The 16,696-nt window shown below is 47.2% G+C and overlaps 1 protein-coding gene across 5 annotated transcripts in view; it reads left to right on the forward strand.

Moving 5' to 3' along the window:
- Window positions 1–627: 627 nt before the first annotated feature.
- The window catches only part of HMGXB4 (HMG-box containing 4), a 34,714-nt gene continuing 18,645 nt past the window's right edge, over window positions 628–16,696 (forward strand). For 2 of the 5 annotated variants that reach the window (XM_039499394.1, XM_039499411.1), the window contains exon 1: window positions 15,632–16,021. Coding sequence is in view for 3 of the 5 variants with exons in the window: in XM_039499411.1 (XP_039355345.1) it covers window positions 16,015–16,021 (7 nt within the window). In the remaining 2 variants the exon portion in view is untranslated. The other 3 variants (XM_039499402.1, XM_039499367.1, XM_039499378.1) reach the window with 3 other exon arrangements.

Here is a 16,696-nt window from a genome sequence, read left to right on the forward strand (position 1 = left end):
TCACCCAGACATCTTGCCTCTGACTCACTCCTTCCCAGCTGCCCTCCTGATGACCTATAGCCTTCCTGAGCAGGAAGAAAAGATTCATCAACCTCTTACTGCTCCACCCAGTTCATCAGACAAACCGTTTCATTTTGTAATCAACGTGATATGCAGGAGATTTTCTTCATCCCATTCTCTCTCTCTCCCTCTCTTCTTCTCTTGATGCACCTGTCCTCTAACCAACTCCTGCTTTGGGATTCAAACTGGAATTGCTACCTTACTAATGCTGATGAAATTAAAGAGGGTGCTATCAAGTCATCTTGCTCCCAAAATCTAACCTAACTAAGGTTGTTGTTCCCTCATGGCAAATGTCCTTCATATCCTAAATCCTTTTGCTGAGAAATTTTAAAATAATTTTATTTCTTGTAGGACCTACAGAAATGTAAGATATTAGTTTGCCCCCTAAAGATTGTATGGTAGAAGTTAACTGTGATGGGGTGCCTGCACCACTCTGGCCTCTAAGGGGTTAATAGAGCCCTAGGGTGGCTGCAGAGTGGCAGCCAATCAGGAAAGGGCTGAAGGGAGCAGCCAATCAGGGCCAAGCAGGCCCATATGAAAAGGGAACTGCAGAGCAGAGGAGGGCAGTTCTCTGCTGGGAGCCCGGGGAGGAAGGATTGTGTTTCTGGAAGGCTGAGAGAACTGCCAGCACCCTGGACAGAGCAGTGCTGCGAGCAGGGACTGGGGGAGCAAGAGACAGCTTCTGGCTGGCTGCTGGGGTTTGCAGGGCTAAGGCCCTGAGGCAAGGGCAAGAGGTGCTGGGGCCACAAGGAAGTGGCCAGACAATTTGCTGCAGTAGCCACTAAGGGAAGTGGCTGAACGGGGGAGCACAGTGTGTGGCACAGCTGGAGGGCTGTGTTGCTGAAGAGGATGCCACGGTCCTTGGAGAGACATGGGTCCTAGAGTAGGAGTGATGGCGGTGAGGCACCACCAAAGGAGGGCGCACTGGCGAACTGAGCTAATCCCCAGGACAGCCAGCAGGATGTGCCACAGTGGTGAGTGAACCCTGTTACATTAACTAATAACCATGCTAGTATGCATAGAGAAGAGTGGCATTGTCTAAAATAAAAACAAACAAACAAAATAGCAACAACAACAACAAAAGCTGTTGGGATCTGGAGATAGATCCAGAGATCAGAGGTGTTGGTTCAGGCCCATGTCTAATTAATACAAGTCTTTTTGGAATTTAGGAAGAGGGAGAGAGAAATTATTTGTTTGCTGACTAGAAAAACCAAATTGGCTCAGAAAAGAAACGAGGTTTCTAATTTGCAAGCAAGGAAGAGGGAACTAATAAAATGTCCACAGAGCTCTTTATGCTGTCTTTAATATTGCATTTGACATTGTTATGGATTTGTGCATTTCTTGCATCAACAGTAGAAATTATTTACTCGCATCTCAAAATGTTACAGATCAGTAGGCTAACTTTAGGCAACATGCATCTCATTGTCATGGAGGCCCCAAGGAAACAAGTCATATATTCTCAGTAGGCAATGTCACCCAAACGTCCTTAATCAACTGATGCTGAGGTTCAGGTAAGGAAGCAGTCAAAGCGGTGAGAAAGGTTTGCTGCAGCTGGTTTTTCCTCCTGCATCTCTGTGATCTTTCACAAGTTCTCCAATACAATGGTCTGATTCTGCCAGGTGCTGAGTATTTTCTGAGAGGTGCCGAGGGCCAGATCCATAAAGGGGACATAGTCTCAACATTGCAATGCCTTACTTGTAGGCACCCTCCTAATGAAATCCACAGCCCCAAGTTAGATGCCCAGGCTGCCTATAAATTGCATGAAGAGATTCGCCTAATAATAGGATCCACAAAAGCCAGCATAGTGAGCAAGGAGTCACGTAAAATAGCCAATAGGAAATGCCAAGAAGAGAGGCATGACCTAAGCCTCACCTCTCAAAGGGATATAGGCACCAAAGTCCAGGCTGGAGGGAGGTGCCTCCCTCTGCTTAGGATTCACAGCTGGTTTCTCACAAGAGGAAAGGCGTGGGGTGGGAGGTGCCCTCCTTTAGCCCAGTTGTTAGAGCAGTCACCCAGCACATGAAAGACCCAGGTTTAAATCCCCCGTCCCAATATGGAACAATGGGGCTATTCTGAGGTGTACGGCTCTGAATCCCACCACTACCACCTCCTCCTCCTCTTTCTCTGATGTCTTGGGCAAGGCCTGATCTGGTAGGTGTACCCTGAGAAGGCCAACCAGATAGGGCCCTGTGGGCAAGATAGGTGGGATAAGGCCTACTTTGATTATGCCATTTGGGTTTAGGCATAAGCTGGGTGTCAGGACTTAGCCAAGTGTGTGCATGCCCAGTTGTAGAAATTCAGGCACCTAGGGGACTCAGGCACCTAAGCCCAGATCCTCAAAGGTATTTAGGCACCTAACTCACATTGAAATCAGTGGGACTTAGGCACCTAAATAACTTTTAGGATCTGGGCCCTATGGTCTTAGGTGCCTAAGGAGTTAGGCGATAGCTGAGCAGGGATTTTAGGTACCCATCCAAAATTTAGAACCTCAAGTGTCAGGCCTCTAAATCCCTTTGTGGATCTAGCCTAGAGTGGCCTCAACTTTCTACAGCAGCAGTTCCTACTGTCGTGCTGTTTCTACTCATGATTTGTATGCTCAGATGTGTATCCTAATGGGATCATGTGATTTACCAAAAGCGGGTAATGCTATGTTGTTTGAATTGTTTGAATTGAGGCAATAAATGGTGATGGGCTGTGCCAACTAGCTTCACATATTGGCTCTGAAAAGAGGGAGTGATTTAAATGAGGTTTTTTTCAGAACACTTTTATGGAGAGAAACGTGGATGGATGTCACCAAGAGAGATTTGAATGCTGTTAGTGCTTCAGTGGTTTTATGTATAAATATCATGCTTTAGTGACTTGAATACTAATAAATAAAGTGATTTGCCTCAAAAAAGCTGCTTGTTTCTGTGATTGACTGAATAGAAAACATATATTTCCCCCATTCCCCCCCATGCAATCACAGATGCAATCTAATACCTCTAAACTATCAGCTGCTAAAATCATTAAACTGCAGGGGACCCTGTATCATGTCGCATTCCAGGGAACAAAACAAGATCAAACTCACCCTCTCTACCTATTCTATTCATTAGCTGTCCTAAAGGCTTCCTTGCCACCTTCAAATCCTATTCTAAACAATCATTCTAATTTTAAAAACACTGACCCTTTCTTGTGTCATAACTGCCTCCTCCCCACACATTCCATCAGCATCCTGCCTCTCTGATCTTATGTCCATGAGTTTACAGCATGTGCTTGTGAAATAAGTGGATGTTTCTGCACAACGTGTAGTTGCAGCTGGGAAAAGTGCTTGCTTAGCTTGTAAGCTCATTTGGGATGGGGCCAAATGTTTGCACAGTGCCTAGCAGAATGGGGAAGTGATCCATGACTGAGGCCCCTAGGGGCTATAATACAAATAATAAAGTGTGGCAAAGGTAAGGCTTGCCCCACAGTATTGTGCTCTAACTGATCAAACATGTCAAGGTTCTGGGTGTGCCATAGAGCAAGTCCTCTGGGATGTGCAGTGATGCCAAACTTCCTGTACACTCTAGATGCAATCTTTGGTTTCAATCCTGGGACACTTCCTGCTGGGGCAGAAATGAAGATGCCCAAGACAGGGCAGTCATAGGCAGGGGCGGCACTAGGCATTTTGCCGCCCCAAGCACGGCAGGCAGGCTGCCTTCGGCGGCTTGCCTGCGGAGGGTCCGCTGGTCCCGCAGCTTCGGCCCCATGAGAGTGCTCATATTGCAGTGGATGCCACAGAGTCTGTGCAAAGCTAAGTAACTCCGCCACCAGCCCTGAGAATCAGGGGAAATGCTGAGTATGCCTGGAAACGGTGCAAATAACAATTTGAGCTGTATATGAATCCCTCTGGGGCAAATAAACTGGAGGATGAACAAAAGATTGCTCTGCTCTTAACAGTGCTAGGCACAGAAGCCCTAGACGTATACAGTGCATTGCATACAGATGGGTGGTGGAGAGGGAGAAGAAAGCTTTGCAGAAATAATGAAAAGGTTTGAGGATCATTGTGTTTCTAGAAAAAAAGATACTTATTAGAGGGGTGTGTTCTGGATGAGAAAACAAAATGAAGGGGAAACAACAGAGGAGTTTGTCACAGACTTAAAACTAAAAAGTCAGTCCTGTGAACGTGGAATATTAAAAGGCTCATTAAAAATCAGATTGCCCTGGGATTTAGCAATAAAGTCTGTGAACAGTTATTAAGGGAGATGGATCTGAAACTAGAAAGGGCAATATGTATCTGTCAAGCAGCAGAACAAACTTAACACAAGCAAAAAGGCACACTGCTCATGACTGTGAGTGCTATAGCTAAACCGGCAAGGGAAAAGTGCACCGAAATTAAATTAGCCAAGGACAGAAACATGGAAAACAGGAAACCATGCCAGCGACATGGCAACGAGCATGAGTATAGTAAATTCCCAGCATTCAGGCAGATATGTAGAAACTATAATAAACCCAACCAATGTGTAGCAAAAGCAGGAAAGTGCATGTATTAAATGCAGAAAGGGATTCCTGAAATGAAAAGGAAGAGCTGTTCTTAAGCACAACAATGGAGGAGGCTGAAAACTCAGACTAGTTAATTAAAAGGTGCAAAAATGCCATCTGTGTGACATACAAGACTGACACTGACATTCATTACAAGTAAATGTAATAACAAAATCTGAAATAGAGTAGAGCATATAAAAGAATAAAGTCTGTGAAATACTGTAATGGAAGAATAATCCCGGTGTTGGGGAAGTGCACACTGAGACTTAAAAATAATGCGGGAAATAATAAAACAAGAGTTTGGTCACATACCTCAGTGTACTGCCACAGTCTTGGGCCTATAGACATGTGAGGTGCTTGGTCTTGTTAAGAGGATGTATACCATAGACCAGTGGTTCCCAAACTTGCTCTGCCGCTTGTGCAGGGAAAGCCCTTGGTGGGCCGGGCCGGTTTGTTTGCCTGCTGCGTCCGCAGGTTTGGCCGATTGCGGTTCCCAGTGGCAACGGTTCACTGCTCCAGGCCAAGGGGAGCTGCTGGAAGCAGTGGCCAGTACATCCCTTGGCCTCAGTTCAAGAATAGGGAATTCTTGGACTTAGCTAAAATATACAACTTTCATCATCAGACATAATCCCAGATATTCTCAAAACAACGGATTAGCTGAATGTGGAGTATGTATAGCCAAGAACTTTCTCAAAGTAATGAATGGAAGAGAAGATGCATATGTAGCACTATTTAACTATAAAGCTACAATGCTGCAATATGGAAAGTCACCCCCTGAACTCCTCTACCACAAACATATAAATACTCAATTTTCACATATGAGACAAAAACAAAGGGTGACTAAGGAGTCGGTGATAGTGAGGAAAAGACTGGGAAAATACAATCAGACAAAATATTATAATAAAGGAGCAAGACCTCTGCCACCATTGAAAAACAAAGATTTGGTAAGATGGGCACTGGCCAGTCAAAGCTACAGTGATCAAAGATGAAGGTGTTCATACTCAGTGATCACAGATGAAGGCTGTGACAAATATTGCAACCACCATCTTTGGGGACCATTATATTAAATGTATGACTGGTTTAGGTATGGTTGTGGTCTGTTTAATGAGAGAGGTTTACCACATCTCCTCCAGGAACTAAAAAGAGTTTGTGTGGGGCGGAGGGGGTGGGGGGGGTGAGTGATTACCCGTGGGATTGCAAACAATTGCAGAGAAGCACCACCCCCTAAAATGCTTTGCATATACTGATTCAAACCAGATTTTCCAGACTAGGAAACAAAGAAAGGGCTTTTGGTATAAAGGAATCAGCTCAAAACTGACTTGTGATTCTTCCTGTTGATTCAACAAAGTGACGGAACTATGGGCCCTAGGGATACCCCCAACCCTTGCTGAAGGGTTGGAAAGGCTGACACCTACCTATGCTGGAGTTGGGGGTGACCTCTGGTAAGCTTTAAGTAAACAGGTAGGAATTTTTATTACTTTTCATATTGTGACACTCCGTACCTCATGGGAACACCCTGCACCACCATGTTCATCCTTATAATTTGATTGTGTGGTATGCAATGCAAAGTTTGTCATGTCAGGTGTCTTTGGAAGGCTCATGATGCACTGAGAATTGTTGTTGTAGGTTGTAATTTCATGTATATAGTTATGAGGCTGAAAATGTGTCCTCATGGCTTAAAACAAGTGCAGGCAAAACTCTCCAGGAGCAGAGGGGCAGTTCACACCTCATCAGGGCATGTATGGGACAAACCCAGCCCAGCCTCATAGGAACAGAGGACGCTGGTCTAGGCAGCAACAAAGGATCTGTTGGACTCTCGAGTGAGTCACGCCCCTTCCCTTGCTCAGTTTGGGACTCAGATGCTCACCTGACTCTGAAGTGGGGGACAAAGCCAAGAGGGGGAAAAAAGAACATGAAAAAAGGGAGAGACATTTGCCATGCGTGCGCTCGCGCGCACACTCTCTCTCTCTCTCTCCCACCTCCATCTACAGACACCACCACCAAGTGGCTGAAGCGCTGATCAAAGGTGAGAGCCTGAAGGGCAACCAGCCAGCCTGTGGTGAGAAGTACCTAAATTTGTAAGGGGATTGAAAGTGTTAAGATCAGCTTAGAATGCGTTTTGCTTTTATTTCCTTTGACCAAATCTGACATGTTGCGCTTTGATTTACTAATTTACAAAAGCTAGATTATAAATCTGTTTATTCTACCTGAAGCAGTGCGTTTGGTTTGGACCATATCAGAGACTTCCCTTGGGATAACAAGCCTGGTACATATCAATTTATTTGTTAAATTGACAAACTCATATAAACTTGCAGCATCCAGCGGGCATAACTGGACACTGCAAGATGGAGGTTCCTAGGGTTGTGTCTGGAACCAGAGATATTGGCTAGTGTCATTCGGTTGCACAATCCAAGCAGTGGCTGGCCAAAAGTGCTCACTTATGTAGCTGGGAGCAGCTTACATGCTAGAGGCTGTGTGTGAACAGCCCAGGAGTGGGAGTTCTCACAGCAGAGCAGGGTAAGGCTGGCTCCCAGAGTCAAGGATTGGAGTGACCTGGCAGATCACTGGTCCAGAAAACACCAGGGGAACGTCACATGTTTTCTCTGTAATGCTTCTGCCCTAAGAATAAATATTGCTTATTTTGGAAGAGCTGTGTGGGTGGCAACTTGTAACTGCTGGCAATACATTGTTTATAGCCCTTTATTCCTGAGGAAATTCTGTGCCAAAAAATTCTGTACCAAATATTTTAAAATTCTGCAAGTTTTATTTGTCAATAAATAAATGCAGAGGCTCCAGCATGGCAGTGGGGAGCATAGGCCACTGGCTGCACAAAGGTGGGAGATCACCCTGCAGTCGCTGCACCCCTGAAACATGGACTCAGTGGTGAGGCTGCACCCGACCCTGACAGAGCACAATGCCTGGGCCTGCCCCAGAAACACCTTGGGGCCCTGCCCCTCTGTGCCAGGTGCAGTAGGTGTGGGGCAGGCAGGTTCAACCGGGTAGGATCCAAGTGTGAAGGACTCAGTGTGGGGGGATCCAGGTGTGGGCTGAGAAGGTTCTGTGTGGGGCAATCTGGGTGCAGGCAGCTCAGTGAGGGTCTAGGTGTGGGGGGATCTGGATACAAAGAGGCTCATTGAGGGGCGGCTCCAGGTGCAGGGGCAATGGGACTCTGCAGGAGCTTCCAGATGAAGGTGGTTGGGGCTCAGTGGAGGGGTCTGCATGTGGGAGTCTCAACAGGGCAGTGTGGGTGCAGGGGGAGTGGGACTTGGTGGGGTGGGCATCTGGGTGCAGCTACTTGGGGATCAGTGGCGTGGGTGTCTTGATGTGGCAGCTCAGTGATGCAGGGGGTGGGGGTTTGAGTGCAGGGACCTCAGTGGGGGGTGGTCTGGAGTGCAGGGGTAGGTGTCTGGAGGCAAGAGGTCTGGAGTCAGGGTGGCTCCAGTTGCAGGAGCTGAGGTTCAGTGGGGTGGGGTACAGGTATAGGAATGTGTGCTGGGTTGGACACCCCGCCCCCTCCTGGGACGCCACCTGATGTACTGGGATTTCTCTGAGCCTGCCTGCTCCACTAGCCTGGACTCTCTCTCCCTGTTTTGTTGAATTAGGCTCTCCAGCCTCTGGCAGCACACACACAGGTAAGGATGCACCAGCTGTAGAATGATACAGTCTGCAAACAGCTCTCTCTGAGAAGACTCAGCTAGGAAATTGCCCAGCACTCAAGTGCAGCTCCCCTCTAGAAAGTACACTCAAAATAATAGTCTTGCGGTGTAGAGAAATCTATACAAAGTAAGCTCATAAATTCGCCCCCTCTCTCGATGTGGAGGAAGATATGCACAACTTCTTGCTCCCCTCCCAGTTAGAAATTGCACAAACTTGGTTTAATAATAAACTAAAACAAGTTTATTAACTATAAAAGGCAGATTTGAAGTGGTTATAAGGGCCAGCAAACAGAACAAAGCAGATTACCAAGCAAATAACACAAAACACACAAACTAAGCTTAAGATCTTAGAGACTGGTTTCAAGAAGTAATTTCTCACCCTAAATGATGTTCTAGGCAAGTTTCAGAGTTTCTGTAGCTTAGAGTTCCAGTTATTTCTCTTTGCAGACTAGACTCCTGCTTAGGGCTTGTCTACATGGCAAATTTTGGCTGCAATGTGACTGTTTGTTTTTTACAAAAATGCCCAGATTTGGCAATAAAAAACTTCCGCCCCTGCAAGAGACTTTTGTCTTTTCCCCTCCCTTTATTGTTGACAAACAGCCAGTGTAGATACCACAGCTTTTTTTTTTTTCAATTTTTTTTTTATTGGCCTCCAGAAAGTATCCCACAATTCCCATGCTGCCCTCTGGTCAGCGGTTTGAACTTCACTGTCCTGCAACCAACCCACTCCTCCCTCTTGCAAGCCCTGGGAATTTTAAATCTCATTTCCTGCTTGCTGGCTTCCCAGGTGACTTCCCAGGTGAGCATGGCTGGCTATCACACCAAATGCTCTCCCACTTGGACCACTGCTGAGCTGTTGGATCTAATCAGTATATGGGGAGAGGAGCCTGTTCAGTCCCAGCTGTGAGTGACCCGTAGGAATCAGGACACATATGGGCAAATTTCTCGAGGCTTGTGCGAAAAGGGCTATGATTGGGACACGCAGCAGTGCAGAGCAAAGATAAAGGAGATGAGGCAGGAGTACCATAAGGCGTGGGAGGCGAACCATCACTCTGGTGGTGCACCTAAGACCTGCCGCTTCTATAAGGAGCTGAATGCTATCCTCGGTGGTAACCCCACCTCCATCACCGATAGCCCTGTGGATAATTCGGAGGCAACAGAAAGAGGGGGTAACCCAGAGACTGAAATTCTGGATGAAGAAGTGGAGCTAGAAGAGGATGTGGAGCTCCCAGCAGGGTCCGCCCGGTGGGGCAGGCAGCCAGGAACTTTTCTCCACTCCAGAAGTGCTCAACGGGGAGCAGGAAGAAGATGAGACGCTGGGTAAGTTGCTGTGGCTTGTGAAGGGAATTGAAAAGTGGGAGGCAGGTAGTGTTTTCTGTGAGCTGGACATTGCCCTGTGTAGCTAATCTGCATGGCCAAGCAGGGTGTCAATGGACATCGAGACCTGCAGGGAATCCTCCAGAGAGAGGCTCTGGAAAGTTTCCAAGAGGCACTTGTTAATCCTCTGCTGCAGATTCCAAGGGATTTCAGCCTTGTTAGTTCCCCCATTGTAAGAAACTGTACCATGCCATTTTGCAATCACTGGAGCTGGGACCAAAGTGGCACATAGCTGAGCTGCATATAGACTGGGGTGAAAGCACGCAGCAGTTGTGCCATGGTTTCCCTGGTTGCCCGCAGCAGCGAGATGTCAGCCACCACCCTGTAAAAAAGTGTGTGATAATTTTAGAATGAGTTCCCTGCAAAGCTGCCCTGCAAGCTATGACTGTTTTGTCCATACACACAACCGCCTTCCCCACACTCCTGACACTCACCTTGTTTGGGGTGCTTGCGGAGCTGTGTGCCTGCCTAGAGTGTCAGAGAGAAAGTGATTGCTACTAGCAAAAGTCCCTTGTTACTAAAAGGTTTCAATTGTTTGCTGGAATGTAACAATCCCTCTTCTGTTCAGCACAGACCTTGAGGAACACACCATGCAGACTGGCTTCGGCAGATAAGGAAGAACCCTAGGCGCAGCAAAGAAGATATGTTCCAGGAGGTGCTGCAGCGTGATGAGAGACAGACCAGGGAATGCAGAGTGCTAGGAAGCTGAAAAGCAGGACAGAAAAGAGAATGCTGCATTTGCTAGGAAAATGACAGAGCGGATGATAAACGTTATGGAGGATCAGACGGAGATGCTCAAGTCTTTGATACAGCTGCAGACTGAGCAGATCCGTGGTCAATCTCCACTCCAGCACATGCAGATGCACAATTCTTTGCCAACCCCAGCCCGCTCTATGCCCACACATTCCTATCACTCCTGAATTTCCCCAGCACTCCACCCTCTCTCACAGCTTGCACAATGATAGCTGGAGCTACACACAGTTGTGAGGTTTTACCCTTTTTAACAAGAAATAAATGCTAAGGTATTTAATGGTACAGCATTTTTATTCTGTGTTCTACAAAAGTGTATAGCAATCAATTCACTCTCGGGAACAGGCTTTTAAAGCATTTTGTTGCATGGATCTTGGGCCCAAAAATTGTATATGGATGCACCAGGGAAGCAACTCCAGAGCAGACATGAGTTACTGCCCCTCATTGTCAAAGTGGTTTCTCAAAGCCTCTCTGATGTTAAGAGGAGCCCTCTGGGCTCCTCTGACAGCCCTAGCATCTGGCTGTTCAAACTGTGCAGCCAAGCGCTCTGCCTCCATGCTCCACACCTGAGCAAACATTTCATCCTTAGTTTCACACAGATTATACAAAGTGCAGCACGCAGCCATGACCATGGGAATATTATCCTCGGTAAGGTCTAGCCTGCCATTGAGACACCTCCAGTGAGCTTTCAAACGGCCAAATGCATATTCGACTACCATGCAGCACCTGCTCAGCCTGTTGTTAAAATGCTCCTTGCTGCTGCCCAGGTGCCCTATGTAAGGGTTTCATGAGCCAGGGCTGTAAGGGCTAAGCCAGGTCTCCCAGGATTACTAAGGGGCATTTCCACATCTCCCACTGTGATCTTGTGGTCTGGAAAGAAAGTCCCCACCTGCAGCTTTCTGTACAGGCCATTGTTCCTCAAGATGCGTGTGTCATGCAGGTTTCCAGGCCAGCCTGCACTGATGTCCATGAAATGCTCCTGGTGATCCACAAGTGCCTGCAAGACCATGGAGAAGTATCCTTTCCTATTGATGTATTCAGAGGCAAGGTGGTCTGCTGCTAAAATTGGAATGTGTGTGCCATCAGTCGCCCTGTCACAGTTGGGAAACCCATCTCTGCAAAGCTGTCCACTATTTCGTGCACATTTCCCAGAGTCACGGTCCTCCACAGCAGGATGCAATTTATTGCCCTGCACACTCAGAGTAATACAGCTCCAATAGTGGACTTCCCTACTCCAAACTGATTTACAACTGACCGGTAGCAGTCTGGATTCGTCAGCTTCCACACTGCGATTGCAACACGCTTCTCTACCAAAAGGGCAGCTCTCAATCTGGTGTCCTTGCGCCACAGGTCGGGGGCCAGCTCAGCACATAGCTCCAGGAAGGTACCCACTGGTCTTCATTGCACACCTGCATGACAATGTGATCCCACCAATCAGTGCTTGTTTCCCTCACCCAAAAGCGACGGTCTACGTATGCAGCTGCTCTGTGAATGCACAAAGCACTGATAAGTAGCTGCTGTCCATATCACACTCGGGTGCCTGCGATTCATGCTCTGTCAGTAACTTTGCAAGTAACTGTGCTGCCATGCGCGATGTCCTCACGACAGCTAGCAGTGCCTAGGAGAGAAGTGCGGGATCCAGCCTCTCTCACTGCAGATGCTGGCGCGCACTACAAAAGAATGACAGTTTGAAAAACGACACAAAAGGAAGCCAGAAACCATTGGAAGGCTGGGACACAAAGCGGTGCATGATAGTACATTTTGCACATTCCAGGATGCGCTGCGCTCCATTTCTGCATTCCCACACCTAGCGACAAATGGTGTCACCAGGCACTGTGGGATACATACCCACAGTCCATTGCTCTGGCTGTTGACAATGGGGTGCCCCGAATATGGACACAATCTGTCGACAGAGGGAGCAAATGTAGACAGGCTTTGACGACTTTGCTTTTGTCAATTATTTTTTCCCCCTTGTTGACAGTTTTATCAACAAAACTTGCCAGTGTAGACAAGCCCTTAGTCTGAACTGAGCCCATGCCTTTCCCACATATCAGTTCCTTTGTCTCTTCAGATAGTCTCAGCAGTCTTCTTCTTGGGCAGGGAGGCAATGGAGAAGAGTCCTGTTCGCCCTACTCCCCAGCTTTAAGTAAGATTTACATAAAGCAGGAATCTTCTGTTTCTCAGTCTTGGCCTCCCCCTCCTTTTAGTGGAAAATTATTAGAAGCCCAAGATAGTGTTTTGTACCAGGTGACAGGACCACCTGACCTAATAGTGTCACAGGTACATCCCAAGACACCTCTCAGCAAGGAGAGAGATTAGTATCTTCAAAGTCTTATTGTTTCTTCCTAATGGCCCATCAAGGCTGATGGCCTGTTGTCTGATGGGTGCCTCCCAAACACACACACAGTTGTAATTGTTACATAGTCAATATTCCTAACTTTAGATACAGAAATGATACATGCATAAAAAACTGGATAATCGCATTCAGTAAATCATAACCTTTCCAATGATACCTTACAAGACCCAACTTGCATAAAATATATCTCAGTTATGCCATAACATAAGAACATAAGAACGGCCGTATTGGGTCAGACCAAAGGTCCATCTAGCCCAGTATCTGTCTACCGACAGTGGCCAATGCCAGGTGCCCCAGAGGGAGTGAACCTAACAGGCAATGATCAAATGATCTCTCTCCTGCCATCCATCTCCATCCTCTGACAAACAGAGGCTAGGGACACCATTCTTACCCATCCTATCATAAGCATATTTCCATAAAGCCTATGGGATGTAACATTACAGAGTGCTAGGGGGGTTCTGGGTGTACGGGGTGAGGCTTGGCAAGCGTGTCTGGGTATGGAAGGCCCGGATGCACAAGGGTTGGGAGGACGGGGGAGCAGCTACAGTGACCCCTCCTCCCTGCAGCTGAGGCGTGATGTGGCAGGAAGCAGGGGAGGATGCCGAGCTTCTTGCAGCTGGAGGAGGTTTCTTGGGGTGGGTCTGACACAGCCCCAGCCACTCCTTGCAGTGGAAGAAGAAGTCCCGTCCTCTCCTGCCTCCAGCCCAGCTGGGACTAGCAGCTGATCCTGGCTCAGGGTAGAAGCCACTGGCTGGGGTGTCCCCAGCCCTGCAGTGATTTACCTCTCTGCCAGCTGCTCTGGATGCCTGAAACAATGTACCTGCACTGCTAAGGAGAGGTGTGTGACTGCTCTTGCAGTTTCCCTTTGCTTTCCTGTCAGAAAGTCATTTTTCTGTGGGAAAGCCAAGAAATCTGCAGGGGACATGAATTCTGTACACGCACAGTGGTGCAGAATTCCCCCAGGAGTAGCCCTTGGACAGAAAGCACAACCTAGGTGCTGGCTTTTAGGCAGACTGGTTTGCTGAGGATTTCACAGTACATGGCAGGAGCCGTGCAGCCTTAAAACCCCTAGTCAGAAGAGGGTGTGACAAGTGTCCCTGCCCAGAGACAGGTGAGGCTGGAATTCTGAGGCATGACTGGGCACTCCTGGAGAGGAACAGAGAGGGAGAATACAGGTGCAGTAACCCTAAAACTGTGACAAAGGCAAAATCTTATGAAGGAATCATAAGCATCTGCTCAAGACACCTGACAGCTTGGACCCTGTAATTGACCATGAGGCTGAACAGTCTGTTGCAGACAATGATTTGACTGGAGATGTTTTGCAATACAGCAGATCGGGAAGATTGCTGAAATGACCTAAGAGACTGATCAAGACATGGTAGGGTTGTGTTTTTAAGCAACCTGAAGAGTTGACAGTTATTGTATTTCCTATAGTTTAATTTATTGGCATTTTAGTTCAATATGGAAATTTTAAAAGGGGAATCTTAAAAGAAAGTGGGGAAGTGCTATACAATGAGTCCTTCAGGAAGTGTAGAGATGCCACAATTCCTGTAATCTCTAGTTGCAGTTTTTGGTTTCCTATGACACTTCCTGCTGAGGCAGAAATAAAGAACTGCAGGACAGGGCAGCCGTAGACTGCAATTACACAAGGTAGTAATACAGAGTTCTGTTCATAATAAAGCATTTACCTTGACACAGGTTTGCTCATTGGTAAAATACTGCACCGGACCAACTCATCCCTGGGTGTCTACAAGGATGGTAATGGGTGTTGGAATTCAGTCCATGAGGAAGACACTATTATGGTCATGCATGGATGGACAGGAACACCACTGAAGGTGCTTTCACCACATTAGGAGATGTCAATGAGCAAAATCAAAACAGGTTTTCACCCCTCTCTGTGATGGGGATTGGAGGGATAGCAGCATTTTTCGAGAGAGGCCTTCACTTACAGTGGGGCTCAGGTCAGGATACTCATGTGTATGAGAACATCTGAATTAATACAAATTAAGGCCCCAATTCTGCAACCATTTCAGTGGGACTACTCAGGCTCAGATGAGGAACGTTATGTACATGCTTTACTCCTGCTAGAATTCTGCGCCACTGCACAATGCAGAGTTTGCACAGAATCACACAGAATTTGTGATGTCCATCAAAATGCTTCCTTTTTCCAGTTTTTCCTCATCTGACCCTAGTGGCACCGTCCTCCCTCTTATATTTAGGGATCCATCAAATTTGCGGTCGTGAAAGTTGTGCCACAGACCGTAAAACCTGGTTTCCCCCATGAAACCTGGTCTCCAGTTGCCCAGCTCTGAAGACAGAGTGGAGAGTGGCAGCTGCTGGCCAGGTGCCCAGCTCTGAAGGTAGCACCACCACCAGCAGCAGCACAGAAGTAAGAGTGGCATTTCCTGAATCTTTTTTGTTGTCTGACAGGTATTTTGAAATAAATTACCAAAATAATTGAAACTGGCATGATTATATTGTGTTATTTTGACAAACAAAATATGCAGTATTTTAAAATATTGTGTGCAGAATTTTAATTTTTTTGGCACAGAATTCCCCTAGGAGTAATGCTTAAATGTCTTCAGGGCAAGGATTAGCTCTTACTATGTGTTTGAATAGTGTAGTACAGTGAGAACCCTGATCTCTAGACACTATCATAACACAAATAAATAGTAATGTGCTTGGATTAGATTAGAACCTAATAGGGAAAAGGTGACTAACACAGTTCTGCTCTGTAAATGCAGGGGCATCCAGCATGTCTATATAGGACATAGCCTCTTTAAGCCCAAGGGTTGCTGGGAATTGTAGTCTCTGGACAAGGCACATGATCAAGTAGGCCTCTGAGTAAGTATCATCATGTGACTGCCTGCTGGAAGCTATATAAAGGAAGGCTGTGGCAGACTACTTAGAGAAAATGAGGGTGGAGGTAAGAGTTAGAGGAAACTCATATGGGGCTCTGGTAAGAGAGCTGGAATGGGTATGCTTTTCCTGCTAGGACAAGTGTTTTGAGTAGGAGGTGACTAGTATCATGCTCTCTCATGCAGAGGTTTTGAATGTGAAGCTCGGTCAAGTGCTTGTAGCTTTATAAGGGGGGAATGAGTCCCAGCTCCATCATGCACCAGTAGTGATGGAATCCTGGAAGAGCTGTGTGTGGGACTGCCTCTCTGCTGTGGTTAGAACCATCTTTAAGTAGTGTTGGCTTCTGATCAACATCCTAAGGCAGTGTTAATGTAGCAGGAACCCTGCCTGGCCAGCAACTAATCTGCACTGCACACAGGAACAACTCCGTGGACACTCACCTGCCTCAAAAGAGGGATGAGAGGTGGGTGGAGGCCATGTCCTTGCAGTCTTGAGTTTGGAGAAAAGGAGGGATATAACAGCAAACAGAGCAGAAGTGGTGCATGTACACTGGGTGATGAACCGGTAGGTAGGGTGTGTGTGTGTGTGTGAGAGAGAGAGGTACACACACACACACACCAGGACCTGGGGGTGGGAGCGGTGTGTACACTAGAGAATGGATGAGGTGATTTGGGGGGGTGGGGGGGAAGCAGTGTGTGTACACTAGGTGATGGACCAGGAGGTATTGGGGACAGGGTGTGTGTACACTAGCTAATGGATTAGGTGATATGGGCAGGGCATGTACACTAGGTCAGTGGTTCTCAGCCAGGGGTCCACCAAGGAACTTGCTGTGGCCCAGGGCAGAAAGCTGAAGCCCTACTGCATGGGGCTGAAGCCTGGGGTTCTAAGCCCCACCACCCAGGTCTGAAGCAACTTAGCTTCACAGGGTCCACTGCAGCATGGGGCCCCAGGCAATTGCCTTGCTTGCTACCTCCCAATGCTGGCCCTGCCTTTTATATGAAAAAAAAAAAAACCAGTTGTAGCACAGCTGGGCTGTGAAGTTTTTATAGCATGGGGGTGCTCAGAAAGAAAAAGGTTGAGACCCCCTGGTCGAGATGATGAACCAGGAGCTGGTGGGGGTGTAAGTACACCAGGTGAT

Source organism: Mauremys reevesii, linkage group 1 (assembly GCF_016161935.1).
Source record: "Mauremys reevesii isolate NIE-2019 linkage group 1, ASM1616193v1, whole genome shotgun sequence".
NCBI classification, from domain to species: domain Eukaryota; kingdom Metazoa; phylum Chordata; order Testudines; family Geoemydidae; genus Mauremys; species Mauremys reevesii.